Source organism: Staurois parvus, unplaced genomic scaffold (genome assembly GCF_062004578.1).
Source record: "Staurois parvus isolate SC_StPar_1 unplaced genomic scaffold, SC_StPar_1.0 ptg001051l, whole genome shotgun sequence".
Taxonomy (NCBI): Eukaryota; Metazoa; Chordata; class Amphibia; order Anura; family Ranidae; genus Staurois; species Staurois parvus.
In genome coordinates this window covers 1,050,666-1,072,333 of record NW_028318847.1, presented here as the reverse complement: position 1 = coordinate 1,072,333, position 21,668 = coordinate 1,050,666, and the positions used below count along the sequence as shown (strand labels likewise).

At 40.1% G+C, this 21,668-nt stretch overlaps 1 protein-coding gene across 2 annotated transcripts in view; it reads right to left on the bottom strand.

Annotated features, from left to right (window-relative positions):
- Positions 1-21,668, bottom strand: part of LOC149440811 (serine/threonine-protein kinase D1-like) — a 154,967-nt gene that overhangs the window by 60,206 nt on the left and 73,093 nt on the right. For both annotated transcript variants that reach the window (XM_089658033.1, XM_089658032.1), the window contains exons 3-7: positions 18,744-18,882; positions 15,688-15,816; positions 9,596-9,780; positions 4,969-5,149; positions 915-998 (exon numbers count right to left, since the gene is read on the bottom strand). In XM_089658033.1, coding sequence (XP_089514159.1) covers positions 915-998; positions 4,969-5,149; positions 9,596-9,780; positions 15,688-15,816; positions 18,744-18,882 — 718 coding nt within the window. The remainder of the gene's footprint in view (positions 1-914; positions 999-4,968; positions 5,150-9,595; positions 9,781-15,687; positions 15,817-18,743; positions 18,883-21,668) is intronic.

The window sequence follows — 21,668 nt, the reverse complement described above, 5'->3', positions numbered from 1 at the left end:
TGCACCCCCATATCAGACTGGCTAGATCCGGCCCTGGTCACCATGTCAATTTCCAGACAGTTTCAGCAGTCCCAGGGATTGATTACTGGGCTGGAGGAGAAAGAAAAGTATCCTTTCAGACTTGGGACAGTCATTTGGTATGAGCTCAAAAGACAGCTAGTTTATAGCATTTGTAATAGTACTTTTGCTGTATATTATGACACACAATTTGCTTTATATTTTAAAAAAATAATTTACCACAAACCACTAATCTGAATTTCAGTAGTTTTTAGTAAAACAAAAGACTGTTGAGGCCTGGTTCACACTAGTGTGACTTCTGATGTGACTTTAGTAGCACAGAATCGCAAGGGAAATTTCATTGTTTTCAATTGTGCTGGTTCTTATCAATGCGACTCAGAATGGTGAAAGTTTCCAATAGGTTCCTGTGCTACTTTGGTGCATTTTACAGTGCAACTCGGCCACACAGAATATGCCAAGTTGCATCAAATTCACACCATGTAATAACTTTGTAAATTGAATCAAAGTCGCATTACAGTAGTGTGAACCAAACCTAAAAATAAAGCATATCTGTTATAGATCGTTAAACAATACTATTGGGGCTCGTTCACACTATGTGCAGTGCCCTGCATTTTTTCACACTGAAAGACATAAGACACCTCTAGGGCACATAGAAAAAAACTTGATTCCTATTTGCTGCATGTCTGCATTTTTCCTGCAGCAAACTAGATGACACCGTGCAGAAGTGCCATGTGCTGTGACAGTTCAAATAAAGTAAAAAATAAGTGTGCTGTGCTGTAACGTGCATTGCACCACATTATGCTGGAGCTGAATGGCGGCTGCCCACACAGTAAAATGGTGCGTTTTACAGTACGGGCCAGTGTGAGCCTAGCTTTGAACAATCTTGTCAACATTACCTTCTCCATCAGTATTTGACACTTCTCCGAGACATTCATCAGGCACATCTGGCACACACCGCCTGTGACAGTTAAATCTGCAATCTGTATAGAAAAAGTGTGCTTAATTAACTTCTTTTACAATGAATGACTTTAATTTGCTGCACATGAGAGATTATATGAAAAATGCAGTAAAAGCAATTTTCCTGTTTAAAGTGTTAGTTCACCATTTCAGAATAAAATGTAAAGGTGAACTGACACAATACAACCTCCCCACCCCAGGTCCCCGCTGTACTTACCTCCAGGGATGCTGAGCTGTCAGTGCCCATGCAGCCAGTCCAGCAGTTTGGGGATTCTCCCTCTTCTCTGTGCAGTGCTTCCAGACAGACCAGAGCAACTCTGTTTGGTCAGCGCCATCACAGGGCATCATTCAGATCTGTTCTGGAAGAGTTGAGTCTTGTCCCTCTTTAATCCCTCCTCTCTCTGCATGAGTCACTTCTAATGGGTTAAGCCAACACTGCAGCCTCCAAGGAGACCCCCCTCCTCCAGCTTACAGCAGTTGACTGAGACAGAGACCCTCAGATCTAGGTTTCTCTGGGCTTGTGGAGCTCTCAGCTTACACTCAGCTCTGTGCTCTAGTTCTGCAGTGTGTGTGATGCCAGCAGTGCTTTCCAATGTTGAGAGAAATAATTTAATGTGTGTGTTGTAGAAGACTGTACAATACAGATAAACAGGTACAACTTATATAGGAGGATTGGTTTCATCTCTGTGTATCATCTTAGGCTGGTCACTGTGGTGGGTATATGTAAGGGTTTACTACCAACTTAAGTTCCTTCCCTTGTTCGCATTTTGGTACAGTAAAATGCATTTGAAACTGCATGCAAAATGCAGTATGAAATATGTGCCATTATAGTCAATGTCCCTGGAACTACAGGAAGGAAACACAAATATGACAATACTATTGACTAATGTATAGGAACACATACCTCTATTCATCCCATAAAAAAAAACTTAAAAATTATTTCAAGCATGTATAACTTTTGATTTCAGTGGGCTTTCTTACACCCAACAAACAAAGGCAAAGTAGTTCATGCACCTTTTAATCAGCTTTGTCTGTTTTTATAATTTTTTTGTTTTGTTTTGTACAGTATCCTTGAAGCAAAATCTGGAGATAGCAAAGCAATCAAATCTATATTAGGTACCAGGGGCGGACTGACCATTTAGGCACTCAGACACTGCCCGAGGGCCGGGGGTCAGTAAGGGGCCCCATGAGATTCTCCTGGTACCTTTTAAAGGCTTTTTTGGGAGTGGTTTGAGTGTGGGAAAGGACACAGGGGCCCCATGATTTCCTATTGCCCGGGGGCCCCATGAGTTGTCAGTCCGCCCGGTAGGTACCTTAACAGCTATAACCAGCTTTACATTTAAAAATTATTATTATACAGAATTTATATAGCACCAACAGTTTGCTAAGCGCTTTATAATATAAAAGGGAGACAATACAGCAACAATACAGTTCAATACAAGAGGGTTAGGGGGGCCCTGCTCCTTGGAGCTTACAATCTAAAATTGCCATTCTTCTTTTACCAGTTTTAACAAGGAATCCCACAAGTCACCAAAAGTCTGCTGCCCCATGTAAGAAGTGTGTAAATGCCTGTGTTTTTACATATATAATCAGTTTAGGACATGAAGGGGTTTATTTACTAAAGCTGGAGAGTCCAAAATCAGACTCCCTTCTGCATAGAAACCAATCAGCTTCTAACCTCAGCTTGTTCAATGAAGCTTTGGCAATGAAACCTGGAAGCTGGTTGGTTTCTATGCGGAAGGGAGTCTGATTTTGGACTCTCCAGCTTTAGTAAATAAACCCCGAAGTAACAACATCAAATGAGTGGAAGTCAAACAAGCAAAAGGAGCACTGACATACACACAAAACATTTTTATAGATTTTGTGTTTGGACAGGCCACGAGTTCAACCCTTTCAAAGTATAGCAAACAATAACACTGCATTTCCTGGCTTCTGGACTGTGGTCAGGTGGCTTATGCTGGCAATACACGTATAGATTTTCTCACGAGAATAATCGTATGAACATTCCTATGAAAATTCTTTCTATCTTCGGTGACTGGACGAATGTCATTCAAAAATTGTCTTTTGGTTTTAACACTCAATTTTAAAATGAATGTACAGTAATGTGTGAAGGAAAACCGCATACACTGTCTGAAAATTTGTTCGATCGAGAAAAGTTTTCCTTTCTGCCCCTTTTTTTTCCCCATCACTGCGGTTGAAAATGAACATCGATTTGACCTCAGTAACGATCAGAAAATCAAACAAACAAATTTTCTTAAAACGGAAATTTATCTAATGTGTTAGATTTATGTAAAGTAATGTATGGCCAGCATTAGAAGGGCTAATCAGGCTAATCATGGGGAGTTTCTATGTGCCGGCTGGACTTTTCTAGAAATGACACCATCCTATCATTGCAAGCAGGTTAGAATGGTTATAGGATGTGTCCATACAAATTTAAACAACTATTTTTTTAGGGCAGTTATCCAAAAACAAATATTTTTAGGCTGTCAGCAGTGGTGTCCACAGAGACCATAGAGTGCCCATAGAGATACAACTGTTCCAAATCTGAACAGAACCAGCAGAATTATGTGACATATATCTATGGCTGTAAATAACCAAATTCTGGCCCATTAAAAGATTACACTATGGTAAACATAACACTTGCTAAAAAGAAAACCCACACAGTTGTTGTAAATGGGAAAAATCTAAATCTGTGTTCACTTCAATCATTGAATTGTCTGCAAGTAAATGCCTTTTTCTTGCCTTTGTCCAATTGAATTTTCAGGCCTCATGCACACAGAACATTAAAATTAAAAAAAAAAACTCTCCTAGAAGCTTTCTTCCTGGCAGCAGTGTTTTTGCAGAAAAACGCCTGACGTTTTTACAAGCATTTAGGTGCATTTACAAGTGCCAAACGTTTGGGCGTTAATTAATTTCATTGGCTGGAATAATAATTTATTCTGGACATTGAAATTAATTAACGCTTAAGCGCTAAACGTGCCTAGCATTAACACGTGCCTAGTGTAAGACATGTCAAGCAATTTTCGGCCAAAACGCTGCTGCTCCTGCATACACTGGCCCTGGGGTTTTTTTCCTGCTGGTAAACGCTACTGCTACTAAAAGCTTGTAAATGACTATGTGTGCATAGACACATAGGATAACATGGAGGGCCATTTGGAAGCACTAAAAAAAGTTATGCAGACACCTCTACAGTAAAAGTGGCTACAAAAACACCCTGTGTGCATGAGGCCTCAAACTGTATGGAAAAAAAAAAACTTACTTTTTCTCATAGAAATTCTATATAAAAGGGGGGTGGGACAAGCATGCAAGACTAATGACCACCTAAACTTGAAGCTCTGTACACCAGCGGGCTCTGGACAAACAATGCAACATCCCAAGGCAAGTGGGACACCATCATGACTTCTTCTGGCATTTTAACCTTCAAATGGAAAGACGGTCGTTGGCAGTAGAAACTGACAACCTTCTGAAGAGCAGACAAAATGATGCCAAAATTGGAAAAACTATATAATGAACATATAAGTAGGCTACCATTGTTATCCCCTTTCTCAAAATGCTATTTGCCTGGCCGTCTCTGTCTTCCAAACTTTTTAGGTCACTGAACGAGAATAAATATCCAAGCAAATAGTCACAGTGAAGTAAGAATGCCTGATCTGCACATTTTCCAGATAGTAATGACCCAGATAGTAATGATGCCATTGATTACCTTGACTGCCACACAACTAGAATTTCTATAAAGGAAATGCAAGCACTGGCAGACCACATATTTCTATTAGTACAAGTTTATTTTAATGTGCGCAGACTGGTGTATTAGTCTTTTTATTTTATTGAGGAGACTGTGCTAACCCTAATTCTTATAACAGCTGCTGTTCTAAGTGCTTGATGCAATTGACTGCTGCTCCCATAAAACCTGATAAGAGGAACTGATTCAGCCATGAAAACTGATCATGTTCAGAATAAAATTGTTATGGTAGGTCATAGCTAAGAAGTCTATACCTTTGCACTGCATGCCCTGTCTGAACAATCCTTTCAAAAGTCGTCTACAGTGCTGGCAGATGGTAGGACGTGTATAGGTATGAACCTGGAAGGTGTGGGGAACCTTTAACCGGTTCATGTCCTGCCAATCCTTCCATATTGGACGCCCACCGACTGAAGGAATGCGAGATTTCTTGAAAACCTGTAATGAAGATAGTACCTTTAAAACAAATGCTTGGTTTTGTGAGTTTGTAATATTTTGTTAATTTAAATGTCATCTAGACAAGCTTGTTGGCAAACAAACCAAATTGTACCATAGAAATCTTTATTTATACCTCAGGTCATGATAGTTACACAATTCCTTTATACCAACATCCTGGTCAGTAGCAGTATATCAAGTTAGCAATAAAATGGATCAAATGTGGAGCAACAATGATGAGCTTCTAAAGAGAGGACCCAAAATGTTTCTTTTTACAGGGGATGTCTGAGCTTTGCATCTGTAAAATGTAATGACAGAAGTGACCAGCACTCTTCAAATGACAAATTCAATATTGTCTCTGTATAACCAAAAATCAGACATCATGGGGTTTATTTACTAAAGCTGGAGAGTCCAAAATCAGACTCCCTTCTGCATAGAAACCAATCAGCTTCCAGGTTTCATTGCCAAAGCTTCATTGAACAAGCTGAGGTTAGAAGCTGATTGGTTTCTATGCAGAAGGGAGTCTGATTTTGGACTCTCCAGCTTTAGTAAATAAACCCCCATATATCCATCAACTTCTTCCTGCAAATCCAATCTTCCTATGCACTGATCTTCAAACAAATAAATGTGATATAGTGTAGTATACTCAATACACCATGCCTCAAATCCTGTTCAATGTGCTCACATGTATAATAAATATCTGTAAGTGTATTTGTTCACCAGTGTTCTCTTTTATCTACCTTACCCTTCATATACTTGGTGTATATTCAATCATTATTCACTTCAACTCTGTCTCCTTGTACTGAAATGATCGTCTCACATGAAAATCCACACGGTTTTACCCAAAATACAAAATACCAATATAGGGCAATACAGTTTTCTAAAAATCTCTCCCAGATAGAAAGCCACTCACATTATAATACAGTGTATTAACGGTGCATTCTAGTTCATACCCATAGAAGGATCCACCAAGTGTATCACCTCACCAAAGATACTCCAAGCTCCTTACTGAACTTCCTATAAACTGTGATTTTAATAAACCATTCCACCTTCTTCCTGCTCCTTATCTTTTGGGGACCATTCGTACAAGCCACTCATTATAAAATATTAATTGTGCATATCCATTAACACCCATAGAAGAATCCACCAAGTGTATAACCTCGCCAAAGATACTTCAAGGTCCTTACCGAACTTCAAATAAATTGTGTTTTTAATAAACTTGTAACCACCTGTAACTACTTCCAAAATGGCCGCATTTCCAGTGTGCGCAATTCCACGTCTGACGTCACTTCTGACCGGTTTTGTCATCAAGACTTCTTCCCAGGATGTCTGGGCAACATCGGAAGTGACTTAAAGCAGAGTTCCACCCAAAAGGGGAAGTTCCGCTTTAAAGATTGGTCCCCTGTTCCCCATTAAGGATTGGGGGGGGGGGGGTACCCGAATGTGACAGGAACCCACTCCCACTGTGATCGGAAATGGAAGTTGTCCTCCTACCCTCCCTCCCTGAAGTCTTGTGGGACATGTGACAGGTCCCAGAAGACAACGGGGCCATTCAGAAAGCACAGTGCTACTCGCGCATGCGCAGTGGGCACCCGGCTGTGAAGCCGCAAGCTGTTACAAGCGGGTGCCCACACTGAAGATGTCGCTGCCTGGAATACAGGACGGAAGGTGAAACGACAGGGGCAACACAGGATCGTGGGACAGGTGAGTGGCTGTTTTTTAAAAGTCAGCAGCTACAGTTCTTGTAGCTGCTGACTTATTTTTTTACAGAGTGAGTGGAACTCCACTTTAAGATGCCGGAATTGACGCAATCGTGTATGCTGGAAGCGCCGCAGGAAGTGTTTACAGGGCTTCTTTTTTTTTTTTTTTTTTTTTTTTTTACACTGAATGTTTGTAAGTGCATATATTTTTAATACATTTATGGTTTTATAAGGATTTACTGCACTATGGCAGCTGTATGATATCTCTAGCATGGGAACCCTGGAGAGAAACTGGAGTTAATTAGGGGACTGTTGAAAGTGGAGTAGTTTGGTGGAAAGTGATTTGAAAGCCACCAATCTGGTAAGGTGCATAGAATGACACTATTAAACACTTGAATGTAGTGGATCTGGATCATTTAAAGGTACATGCACTTTTTTGGTGGTATGTAAATGTGAATAGTTTTAAGTTTAAAGGATAAGTTCCACTTTTGACAAAAAAAAAATCCACTTTTTTTGCAGGTAAAAAAAATGTGCATTTATTATATTTTATTGCAGGATCAGTAATATCACTGATGCCATACAGGTCTTCTGGAGACCTGTCAGTGTATCTGTGTGCCTGTATATCCCATACGTGCAAGCAGATACACTGACAGGAAGAATCAATGAACTACCACGTTGTGGTTAATTGAGAACTACAAGCCAACAGCCGCTGAGGCTGTTGGGACTTGTAGTTCATTCTTTCACAGAACTCCGTGAATGAATGATGCAGTTGTGTGAGCAGAGCCCCACATGGCCATGCTGTTTTTAAAAGTGACAGCTTGTATGGGGAACTTACTATACTGCTGTCACAGGGAGGGGGGGATTTGGGAGTGGCTGAAGCATTGGGAACATGTTACAATGCCATAAACAAGAGGAACATGTAACATGTTCCCAAAGGTGAACTTTACCTTTAATAAGCAAGTGTTGTTTATAAGCGATATGTTTATCAGTGTGACTTGTGCGAATGGTCCCCAAAAGATAAGGAGCAGGAAGAAGGTGGAATGGTTTATTAAAAATCACAGTTTATAGGAAGTTCAGTAAGGAGCTTGGAGTATCTTTGGTGATGTGATACACTTGGTGGATCCTTCTATGGGTATGAACTAGAATGCACCGTTAATACACTGTATTATAATGTGAGTGGCTTTCTATCTGGGAGAAATTTTTAGAAAACAGTATTGCACTATATTGGTACTTTGTATTTTTTGGTAAAACCGTGTGGATTTTCATGTGAGACGATAATTGAAGTACCAGACACAAAGAGACACAGAGCTGAAGTGAATATAAGAATAACTGAGTGGATATACACCAAGTATATGAAGGGTAAGTGTAGATAAAAAAAAAGAACACTGGTGAACAAATACACATATGGTTATTTATTATACAGTAAATGTGAGCACATTTGACAGGATTTGAGGCTCGGTGTATTGAGCATACTACATTATATTACATTTCTTTTTTTGGAGATCAAAGCATATGAAGATTGCATTCACAGAAAGAAGTTGATGGATATACAACGTCTTATCTTCGACTATGCAGAGACAATACTGAACTTATTTTAAGAGCGCTAGTCACTTCTATCATTGCCATCTCTTGCTGTGAGGGGAACAGATTGACTCCAGCTGCTAAGGGAAGGATCATTGTTCATTACTTTTTCTTTTTTTTTTTCTTTAAAACACAACAACAAAAGGGAAGGGGGTGTGGTTCCAGCACAGTGTTTAACCACTTGCCCTCCAGAGGATTTACCCCCCTTCCTGACCAGGCCATTTTTTGCAATACAGCGCTGCGTTACTTTAACTGACAATTGTGCGGTCATGCAACGCTGCACCCAAATGAAATATATGTCTTTTTTTTCCCCACAAATGGACCTTTCTTTCAGTGGTATTTGATCACCGCTGCGGTTTTTATTTTTTGTGCTATAAAAAAAAAGACCAACAATTTTGAAATAAACCCAAGGTTTTTGACTTTTTGTTATAAAACATATCCAGTAAAAATATGTAAAAAAAATCAAATTTCGTCATAAATTTAGGCCAAAATGTATTCTGCTACGTCTTTGCCAAAAAAAAAAAATCCCAATACGTGTAAATTAATTGGTTTACTTGAAAGTTATAGCATCAATCAATGGCGGTATATATCCCCTGGAATTTTTTGTTTTATACTGGTAATTATATATGTGGGACTGTGGCAGGCATTCTGCCACTGGGGTGGAACTGACTAACTGCCACTGACATCCCCAGTGACACTAATACAGTGATCAGTGCTAATAAAAAGCACTGACACTGTACCAATGACACTGAGCAAAAAGGGGTTAACATCTGGGGAGATCAAAGGATTAAGGATGTGCTGTTTTACTATGTGCTATGTGTGTTTTACTATGTAAACACAGAGCAGCATGCTGGTGCTGACAGGGGAGAGATCTGTGTTGTTTACATACAGACCTCTCCCCTGTCAGTGTTCCTCGGCGATCTCCAGGTGCCGGCGGGGAATCTCCGGCCGGGATCCGGTTATTGACAGCTGTAGCCGCCAACAGTGGCGCAGGTAGGGCGGCGCACGCGCTCATTACCCAAAACATCATAATCTCGTATATACGTGATTTTGCACAGCCCTACCTCCCTGTAGTAGTAGTTCTGCTATAGGGCGGTCGGGAAACGGTTAAAAATATTCATCTGTAAACGTAACCATTATACTTTCTAAGCCTGCTTCTACAACTTACCTGCTGCTCAGAGTTGTGCCCTCCTAGGTCCTCCAGGCTTCCTCCAGTTGGCAAAGTCACTGATCTAGGCTTGGTGATAGAACTTGCTCCAGTGAATGAGCGGCTGGACAAGTGACTTCTTTTAACACCTCTGCAGTTATTGGGTATCTTAAAGGCACAGCGCTTATGATAATTCAGTCCACATCCTGAAACAAATACAGGAGTAGCTTAGCAAATAACTACTAAATAATTTGTATAGAACTTAATTCCTGCAACCATTTTACTATGTGCATATAAATCTGAACAATGAACTTATATTATTTGTCCCCTTTTGATCTGTTAAATATATTATTGAAAGTGTTTTGTTATATCTGTTTGAGAAGTGCAAAGAAAAAAAAAAGCAAAAAAAAAAAGCAAAAACCGAAACAAAATGAGAAACACAATAATAGAAAACAATATGGCAATGGATGACACCACATAATGCAATTTCAGTCCAGAAGGGGCACTTTGTCATCAGCCCTCAATAGGATATTAGGATCTCAATCTCAGTGCTCCTCTTTTAGATCACCAGGTTTTTCAGTGCTCTTAAGAGGTAAAACAAGGGAACATATGCATGTATTGCAGAGATGTACCATGTTTTTTTTTCTCATCTCTTCCGACATACGCTTTAAAGAAACAATAGCTATTTTGTCCTTAGCACCCTGCATTAGCCATACTTATGACATTAGCCATTTGATGGTTTGACAGTTTAATAGAGAGCACAAGCAACTGTGACAATTATTCATAGCGTGCCTTGAATGTACCAATTTTAGGAAACTAAAAGCATGATATTGTTGAATAGGCAAGCCATTCTTTTCAGTAACAATATAATTTCTTGCAAATACATTGCTTAGAGGGTTGATGTTCAATGAATAATGTTCAATGTTCAGTCTAAACATTGTGAAAAGTTTAATTATTATTTACCTATTTAAAAATAGGAGGAATTTTGGGTCAGGTGAGCATGGTAACATAAAGGAATCCTAATTACTACTGAATTTTCCCTGGTCTTTTTGTTTGCGTTTCACTGTTACCTTAAACTATTTTTTTATGTCTAAGGTCATCATATACACTCACCAGCCACTATATCAGGTACACCTATTCAATTGCTTGCTAACACAAATTGCTAATTAGCCAATCATATGGCAGCAACTCAATGCATTTAGGCATCTAGACGTGATGAAGACGACTTGCTCAGAGTCAAAGTTCAAACAGAGCATCAGAATGGGGTATAAAGGGAATTTAAGCGACTTTGAATGTGACATGGTTGTCAGTGCCAGATGGGATGGTTTGAGTATTTAAAAAACTGCTGGTCTACTGGGATTTTCACACGCAACCATCTCTAGGATTTACAGAGAACAGTCAGAAAAAGAGAAAATATTCAGTGAGTGGCTGTTGTGTAGATGAAAATGCCTTGTGGATGTCAGAGGTCAGAGGAGAATAGGCAGACTGGTTTGAGATGATAGAAAGCCAACAGTAATTTAAGTCAATATGGACCAAAATCTCTGAGGAATGTTTCCAACACCTTGTTGAATCTATGCCATGAAGAAATAAGGCAGTTCTGAAGGCAAAAGGGGGTCCAACCCGTTACTAGCAAGGTGTACCTAATAAAGTGGCCGCTAAGTGTACAAATATCTAATCTTAATTCAGTAAACTACAACTCATGATTTTTTGGGGGGTTTTTTTGCCATAATGACCATTATTATAATGATGTAACTGTTTTTTTAATTTCCTTAGCTGTCACCAATGAAAATAATAGTTACAGCAAATAAAAATCATATCCTAAAGCTGAACTCTAGACATAATAAAGACAAAAATTAATGCAACTCTGTAATCATTATTATATTAAATAGTTTTTTTCAAGCAAGTAACGTAAGTACCTGAATGTGACCTGATATTAACCTTTTCCAGTCCCTGTACAGCAGGGCTGGAGAGTGAAAGGAGGTTAAAAAAAAAAAAAAAGAAATGAAAATCTGTCCATGTGCTGACAAGAAACATGCTTACAGAGAGAGCGGAGTGACATGGAAATGAGCTCTGTACCGCTTCTCCTTTCACTGTCCAGTCAAAGGCTGGGGCAGGTCTAGAACAACTGGGCCTCAGAATAGGTGGGTTTAATAACGCCAGCAGGAAATTACACTTCAGGGGAAATTACTACATTAAATTTTAATAGACAGTTCAGTGTCACACTGGGGTGAATAAGCTGGTGTGTGTGTGTGTGTGTGTGTGTGTGTATATATATATATATATATATATATAGATATATATTTTACATTAATTACACACACCAATATACACTATATTGGCAAAAGTATTGGGACGCCTACATTTACACGCACATGAACTTTAATGGCATCCCAGTCTTAGTATGTAGGGTTCAATATTGAGTTGGCTCACCCTTTGCAGCTATAAAAAGCTTCAGCTCTTCTGGGAAGGCTGTCCACAAGGTTTAGGAGTGTGTCTATGGGAATGTTTGACCATTCTTCCAGAAGCGCATTTGTGAGGTCAGGCACTGATGTCGGATGAGAAGGCCTGGCTCACAGTCTCCGCTCTAATTCATCCCAAAGGTGTTCTGTCGGGTTGAGGTGAAGATTCTATGCAGGCCAGTCAATTTCCTCCACCCCAAACTTATTCGCTTTGTCCACTGGTGAGCAGTCATGTTGGAACAGGAAGGGGCCATCGCCAACTGTTCCCACAAAGTTGGGAGCATGAAATTGTCAAAAATGTCTATGCTATGACGCCTTAAGAGTTCCCTTCGCTGGAACTAAGGGGCCAAGGCCAACTCCTGAAAAACAACCCCACACCATAATCCCCCTTCACCAAACTCTACACTTGGCAAAATGCAGTCAAGCAAGTATCGTTCTCCTGACAAAAGCCAAACCCAGACACGTTCACTGGATTGCCAGACAGAGAAGCATGATAGGTCACTCCAGAGAACACGTCTCCACTGCTCTAGAGCCCAGTAGCGGTGTGCTTCACACCACTGCATCCAACGCTTTGCATTGCACTTGGTGACGTAAGGCTTGGATGCAGCTGCTCGGCCATGGAAACCCATTCCATGAAACTCTCTTCGCACTGTTGTTGTGCTAATATGAAGGCGACACAAAGTTTTGAGGTCTTTAGCTTTTGACTCTGCAGATAGTTGGCGACTTCTGCGGACTGTGCATTCAGCATTCTCTGACCCCGTCATTTTTTGTGGCCTAACACTTTGTGGTTGAGTTGTCTCCTCTTGGAACACCTGAATCCAGTGATTTGGAGCGGTGTCCCAATCCTTTTAGCAAAATAGTGTATGTATGTGTGTCTGTATGTATAGTTAAATAGTCCCATAAAGAGACATGCCACTCCAGAATACTTAATATCTACATTTTTTATCCAAGTTTCACGGTACATAAGTCACCCTGATGAAGCCACGTGACAGTGATGTAACGCGTAGGTCGGAGAGCGTAATGTGGTGATGTCATTTCTGACACAAACGGCCGAAGCCATATTGGTACACCCAGTACACCCATACCAACACATGTGATTGATGCCTTGTTTGATCTGTTCCCATGTAAGTGCGCATTTGTCTTTACAATAACTTTGATTCATTTACAATATTACAATATGGAAGCACTTTTTCTTGTCTCCCTGGGAGTGCTGTGAGCTGGCTGTTTTTTCTGGTCCAATGAATCCCTGGCAGGAGTTCTGTGCGCAGTTCCGTGTCCAAAGCTGAAAGATATATTACCACCTCTGAACAGTATGGTCCACCAGTGAGGGAGATATCATCCCTACATCACCGTTTGGGATTCCACTTAATGGGCCCCTGCAGTGAGTGTCCTGAAAGCCTTTTGGCCCCTTGGGGTCTGGGAACGGAGGTGAGGAGGCAATTTAGCCGTTGTGAGATTCAACAATCATTTACCTATTCACGTTGTGATTTTTTTTTTTATGCGTTTTTGTTGGACGTTTTTGTACATAGACTTTATGTCGTATTTACAATTTTTTTAGTCACGTTATTTATTTCTTCATTGTGTTATTGTATTTTACGGTGCACAGTAATACATGCATTTGGTTTCACTGTGCGTTTATATCACCATTTTCTGTTTTATACTAGTTGCACTCTATATATGTTTGCCACATTTATTTATGGTGTTTATATGGTCACTTATTAGTCCTTTTATGCCACATGGCCTTTTGATGCACATTGTGTTACGACCGTTTAGTCGCATGGTCACAATTTTTGGCCTCACTGTGCGTTGTTATTGTCATTCTTCTGTGATAAGTGGTTTGTCCACTTTTAATATTAAGCACATCATTTTGTATTTTTCACATTTTGCTCTACTCTCTCATCAGTTGTATTCATGTTATTTCATTTATGTTGTGACGGACTCATATGTCCCACTATTACTGTGATTTAGTTCATATTTTATTTCTCTCTGATCATTTCCATGGCATTTTGCCAACGGTCACGATTTATTGTCTGTTATACCTTTTGGTCCTCATTTTGGACCTTTATTATTTCACCTTTCCCTTCATATATTCCTTTTATTTACTGATTATGTTATGGTGTATTATCCAATGTCTTCTCATCTCATTATTTGTTTTGGAATGTCTGTGGCATTATTGTGATTAAGGCAACATCAATTTTCTGTTTGTTGTTCTTTGCTAGTGGTATAGCCAGGTGTGTGCTGCTGTCCCAATAGTCCTATCTTTTCTAGTAGCAGCGCGAAAAGTTTACATATTTTTTACAATGTAAAAAGGTAAGTATTATACTGACAAAATGATAAAAAGGGCACAAATTCATCTCATGAGTACAGCAAAAACAGATTGCAAAACATCAAGTAGTAAAGAAACGATGGAACATCCCCAGGCTGAACGTTTCAAGGATTTATCCTCTTCCTCAGAGCCTATTCCAATATATATTTAATGTAAAAAGGTAAGTATTAGGATAGGCTCTGAGGAAGAGGATAAATCCTCGAAAATGTGTCAACTGTGGATGTTCCATCTTTTCTTTACTTCTTGATGTTTTGCGATCTGTTTGTGCTGTACTCATGAGATGAATTTGTACCTTTTGTCATTTTGTCAGTATGATACTTACATTTTTAAATTAAATATATATTTTTAAAGGATAATGCACTAGGCCAGTGCGTCCTCTGTTTGTTTATCGTTACTGCAGATCTATTTTTGCTGCAGGAGGATCTGTTCTTTAAGAGTGGGTTGTGCTCCAGTGAGGTTCCTATTCTCTCTGCCCTACCCATACACCCCAGGAAAGGATGTATAATCATTTGGACTCTAGCCTGCCTACCCCCTCTCTTTCCTTTTTCTCTGGTCCCTCCCTCCGTATTTAGTTCCCCCTTGCTATCCTCCATTATTTCTCTACTCTCCCCTGGCCTTTCTGCAGGGTTTACTCCTCATTTCCCCTATCCCCCCCTTCCTTGTTTTTATTGCTACCAGTATTTTTTCTACAATGTGGGTTGGCAACCTCACTCATGCTGTTTTTTATAACCTCACAGTCCATTAGCAAGTCTCAATTGTCCTAGGTTTGCCATAACCCTCCTCACCACAGGATGATTCTCATTTACTGCAATATGACTTGGTCATGTCTTGACTTATGATCTGTTTAATCTGGCACAATATGTTTTTTATCTGTTGAGCATTTCCGTGGCTCTGACAACCCCTATTATTACTTGTTTTAATGTACAATGTGATGCTTTGACATTTGCACTGTTATTCTCCGTACTTAAGTTGACATCCTACTCGTTCTTTTATTGTATGTCATTTGTACAAATAAAAGAATTACAAAAAAAAAGAAAAGAAAAGTGGGTTGTGCTGGGAGGTGGGTAGAGGCAGAGACAAGGGGTGGGTTGTGCTGGGAGGTGGGTAGAGGCAGAGACAAGGGGCAGATACAAGGGGCAGTGCTTGGAGTTGGGTAGGGTGGGGGCAAAGGTGATCTCCGCTTATTCTCAGAGAAAGAAAAAGTCTCTATTCAGACTAAATACAAATAATGCTGGTGCCACTGTATGCAAGCAAAAATAATCTTTAAAACTCAAATATGAGGAAAGCATAATCCAAATCACCTATTTTGACTTTTTAGGTTCACTTACCTTGGCATTTTAGGCCTTGTCTCACCAAGCCAAACAACATTTCTCCACAGTAGTCACAAAAGGCTGGAGATTTATAGGAGTGGACCAAGAGGATGTGAGGCCGAATAGAGAAGTCAAGGGATACAGAAGCTGAAAAAGCAGTGATAAAGGCAATTAAGAAATTGTTTATGTCCTTTGACCTCAGGAAAAAAAGAGTTTAAAAGTAAGTACACATTGATTCCTACCTCTCCATATATATTTTACAGGAAGGTCTCAGAATCCATGACCCCATTTACTGCTGTTTATAGTGCTCAGTACACTTAGTATGACTAGTCATATGCTATTCTGTTTATTGTACATTTTATTGTGCTATACCAGATTTCACCAAGCAGTGCTGCAGATACATTGCAAAAGTCAGATAATACTTACTCTGCAGCACTGATTGCTGGTGAAATCTGGTATAGCAATTTAGAGATGCCTTATTATACAGTAAATCAGATTATACTTACTCTGGGTTCAGCAAAACATCAGGAAACAAGTCAAGTAAGGGAAATCTTATAGGCAGGAATGAGAAATTTCAATATGTATTCAAAATTCTTTGATATATCCTGAAGCAAGTCAGTCTTGAAGTCATATCTGGCTTAAAACCAGATCTTTCAGGATTTCAGGTAGAGAAGGAAGGACATCACAGGAGGATGATGTGTGTTAAGTACCTATTCATATTCAAGGTGCACATTTCTTAGTAGGTCTGTCAAGTGTCTTTGAGTTAAATATAACCCCTTTTCAATATAAATGTATATAGTGGGTTTAGGGTCATTTTATAATATTCTTGTTAGAAATTTGTCAACATTAAATGTAAAACTACTTTGAAAATTATAACACACAGCCCTTAATTAAATAAAGTCTAGAAATTTCAGTGTAGCACTACACCCTTAGGAGTCGCTAAGTTTTTGGATCCCCCTACAGTTCTGCACAGCCAGGCAACATGCGTCTTCTTTCTCCACGCTTGCACACTGAGACAGTAACCAGTCCGCAGGCTTGTTTTTGTGATTTTATTAATTCATTTTGAACTTGAATGGGTTTGAGGGATGCATGGGATGCCCAGGAAACAGTGAACTGTGAGGACAATCTATGTACAAGTTTATGGACAAAAAGCAAAATCTGTCTTCTTTGAGAGCACTCCAGCTCTCCAGTGTACTTCGTCAAACCCCAGATTAATCCTCCTCTTCACCCAACAGTACTGAGGGTATTCCCTAGGCAAGAGGATCCAGAAGCTGCCAAAGATTAAACAGTCCCGGCAGAGGAGCTAGTTGGGTTCTCCACCTGACTGCCCTCTCCCCTTATCCAGCCCAATGGGTGTAAGGTTACTCACACTGTCCTTCCTGATAGCATTATGGGTTGGTGGCTGCCTTCAGGCCTTCTGCTATGCTGGCTCCTTCCCTGTTGTTCATGCTGTCTCTCTTAGCTGATGGTGGTACAGTGGAGGTCCCCTCTTCCACAACCGGCCTGTAGGTAGGCCCCTTCCCTGGGCCCCCTCCCAGGTTCCACACTCCAGCCCCCTACTCCATCTTCCACTCAACACACACTGCCCACTTCCTGATGATCCGGCTCAATTATATGTGAGGACTGTTCTGACCCTATGCCAAGCCTCCAGATCCTTCAGACATGCAGATTAGCCTCTCCTCACCCCTACCCACTGCCTTCTAGAAACTTCTCAAGTTTCTAGGGCAGGGTGAGGTATCAGGGACCTGACCTAAAGAGCCCTCAGCCCTGATCTAGAGTAGCCTGGTTGACTAATCCCAGGCTGCTATTCAGCCTCTTTCTAAAAAATTCTAGCTAACTCCCCTTGGCTACCTATATGGGTGCTACATCAGTATGTGAATTCACTTCTCATTTTCCAATCATAATTATTCTCACTCCTTCCGACCTTAAAATACTTTAAAGATCTTTTAAACCCCAACAACGAACTGGCCTTATGTTCTCCTTTTTGTTCTAGTAATATATACTGTATACGGTGAGAAGATGCGGTTTCTTCTTCTGACCCATTCGTCACAACACAAAAAAAGCAAGGGATTGTAAGCTGAAGCCACAGCACCAGTAGTGAATAAGCAACACAGTCTTATGCAGGCTGCAGCACTGAAATGAAGAGATGGTAGGAGACAAGCCGTGGCAGTAGGGGAGTATAATACCTTTACTATTATGCCTTATTCACACAGACTTACTAAGCTTGCAACCATGCAGAGGGCCCTGTTTGCCCGAATGGGATGCACAGGTGTTCCTGTTGAAGCCAATTGGGATGCAGTGGCTGCAGGGATACAGCTGCTGCTCTCAATATCACATCTGTGTGAGTGCAGGTATACATCCTTGAAGGCAGACAGTGTGCGTTCGGAGACACACACCCACATGGATGTCAACTTGTAAGCAACAGCTGTATCCCTGCAGCCACTGCTTCCCAAATGACATGAAAGGCACTGCCTGCACACAGATGCACAAAAACACCTGAACATCCCGTGTAGGCAAACACAACCATGGCACGGGTGTACACTAAAGTACACCGATGTGAACAAGGACTTGCAGTCATTTTTCTAAGACCTGACAGGGTTACTTTAAGTTCATATTTGTACTTAGAGCTATAAGGACTTGCATCACTGACCTAATTCTAATTTTACGGTTACTAGTTAACTGTCTGTCCTAGGCTTCAATCATTTCTGAGTTACTAACTTAATAAAAAAAACATGCAGATTGGAAAGAGGAAAGTCTGAGTTCATATCAACATACTTGCCTCAGGTTAGAAAGTATTAAAACAAACGGATTAGCATGACAGTCAGGCATCTTGGTTTTTCAAACAATAGCTTTCCATTGTTCTTTTACTACATCTTTCCTTCAAAACCGATAAAGTTTTACATAAATGTTCAACTATATTGTATACCACACACCTGTTCTTCACTTTCCAAGCTGCTCGGGATGGGCTATAAAAACTATTTGGGCTGTGTTGCAAATTTATACCAACGATACCACTTAATGTTTTTGTTAAACAGAAATATGAATTGAAGCTGATAGGACATGGAGATTCTCACCTGGCAAAACAACTTCAATTAGGTCCCCTTCGGTAACAGGGTTGACAGGTAGAAGACGCTCAAGGACATTTTCTGAGTTAAGATTGTGCCGAAAGAGTTGGATCTTTTCAGAAACACCCAAGAATCCATATTCAGGATACTAGCAAACATGAATAAAACTGTATTTAGTTTACAATTGGAGAACAAGAAAATAAACAAAGATTATTCACATATGAGTATACTGACAGATCAGAAACAATTTTTTTTTATTCCATGCCTGTTTGCACAGTTCAGACCTGAGAGTTACCTATTTAATCTATCATTTCATTAAATAAAATAATGCAGGAGATTGCCTTAAAGTTTAAATAAAGGCTCCTGTACCAAATCCAGTTACGAAGTGATGTACAAGCATCATAAAATGCAACAAGTCTCCTATACCTTTCCTGACTTGGTCAAATCCTCCCCTATCTAGACACTGTAGTTCACAGTGTTTCATTTTACTGTAGTGCAGAGGTCTCCAAACTTTTCAAACAAAGGGCCAGGATACTATCCTCCAGACTTTAGGACAAAGGAAAAAGTACGGCCCCATTGCTGGTCTCAGTGGGAGGAATAGTGCCGCAAGGGCCGGAAAAAGGGTAGCAAAGTGCCACATCTGGCCCTCAGGCCGCATTTTGGAGACCCCTGCTGTAGTGCATAGGTATAGCTTCTGTGGAAGTGGCAACTCCGCTCTGAATTCAGTAGCAGTGCAGCATTGTTGCCATATTATCACCAAAAGCTGCATTTAGGTAGATTTCACTGGCAGGTCAGGCAGATTAACAGGTGTTTGGGAGACTTTGCAAGGGGACCAAGAGAAAACTAAAAGTAAATACACTTGTATTTAAAGCAGAGTTCCACCTAAAAAAAATAAAAGTCAGCAGCTACAAAAACTGTAGCTGCTGACTTTTAAAATACAGCCACTTACCTGTCCCTCGGTCCCGCGGTCTCTTCACCACCATTAATAAAATCAAAAACCACTCTCTTAATAAATAAATCCAATTCCCCACAGCACCATCAACGCCTTCACCCCAAAAGATGTACAAAAATCCAGAGACAGAAGATGCTATACAATAAATCCTCAAAGAAACTATGTGCAGTCCAAATCCTATAAGTCCAATCTTTAAATCAAATTCTTCTCGTGTTCAAAAAAATTCCTCCGATAATATACCTCAAAAAGAAAAAATATTCACATAGTGCATTATCTTTTTTTTAAATAGCTAAATAACTAAATAATAGTGACTTTATTCAAGTGAATACCCAATCACATTAATAATCCGTGAAAAAGTGAACAAAGTGAAAAAAACTGTGAAGCCAAAACAATAAAAACCCTTGTGAATGTGAATCACTCTTCAGTGCTCTATTTCAACCAGCACTGTGACACTTCTAAGTGTAGTAAGGAATGCATACTCTTACCAATATTCAGAAAAAACAGACGCTTTTTTTTATATCTTTCCAAAGGGAAGATGGGAGACAGTCCTCCTATTGGTCTTTACCCAATCTAGTCTGCCTTCATATTAGCATCAGGATCCACCAGCCTTGAGACTCCATATATCCATATCAGGCATATTCCATTTAATATTAATATATAGGAAACACAATAATGTAATACCGCCAGAATCAATCTTAAAAACAACTTTAATCAGGGTGCTCACATTTTAACAGCATAAAAACGCTTTAAAAGGTACTCAGAAGTGGTTTACTGTAATCCAGGAAGTGCCCAGGGGAAATCAGACGATCGTTTCCCTCATCCAAGATGGCCGCCGGTCAACTTCCGGTTCTCGTGTGCGCGTTGACGTCACTTCCCCTTGACGCGTTTCGTCATCGACTTAATCAGATATGATTAAGTCGATGACAAAACGCGTCAAGGGGAAGTGACGTCAACGCGCACACGAGAACCGGAAGTTGACCGGCGGCCATCTTGGATGAGGGAAACGATCGTCTGATTTCCCCTGGGCACTTCCTGGATTACAGTAAACCACTTCTGAGTACCTTTTAAAGCGTTTTTATGCTGTTAAAATGTGAGCATCCTGATTAAAGTTGTTTTTAAGATTGATTCTGGCGGTATTACACTATTGTGTTTCCTATATATTTATATTTATATGGAATATGCCTGATATGAATATATGGAGTCTCAAGGCTGGTGGATCCTGATGCTAATATGAAGGCAGACTAGATTTTGTAAAGACCAATAGGAGGACTGTCTCCCATCTTCCCTTTGGAAAGATATAAAAAAAAGCGTCTGTTTTTTCTGAATATTGGTAAGGGTATGCATTCCTTACTACACTTAGAAGTGTCACAGTGCTGGTTGAAATAGAGCACTGAAGAGTGATTCACATTCACGAGGGTTTTTATTGTTTTGGCTTCACAGTTTTTTTCACTTTGTTCACTTTTTTCACGGATTATTAATGTGATTGGGTATTCACTTGACTAAAGTCACTATTATTTAGTTATTTAGCTATTTAAAAAAAAGATAATTCACTATGTGAATATTTTTTCTTTTTGAGGTATATTATTGGAGGAATTTTTTTGAACACGAGAAGAATTTGATTTAAAGATTGGACTTATAGGGTTTGGACTGCACATAGTTTCTTTGAGGATTTATTGTATAGCATCTTCTGTCTGTGGATCTTCACCACCATTGATATCACCAGCCGTCTTCTCTCCCCGGCTCTGGCATATTCAGTGTGGGCACCTGGCTATGACAGTTTGCGGATTCACAGCCGAGTGCCCACTGCGCATGCGCAAGAAGTGCTGCACTTTGTGAATGGCCCTGCAGTTTTCTGGGACCCGTCAAGTGTCCCAGAAGACTACAGGGAGGGGGGGTTTGGAGGACAACTTCCTCTTCTGATCACCTAGGCGACTGCAGCGGAAGTGGGAACCTGTCAAATTCGGTACCTGCTCCCCCAAGGT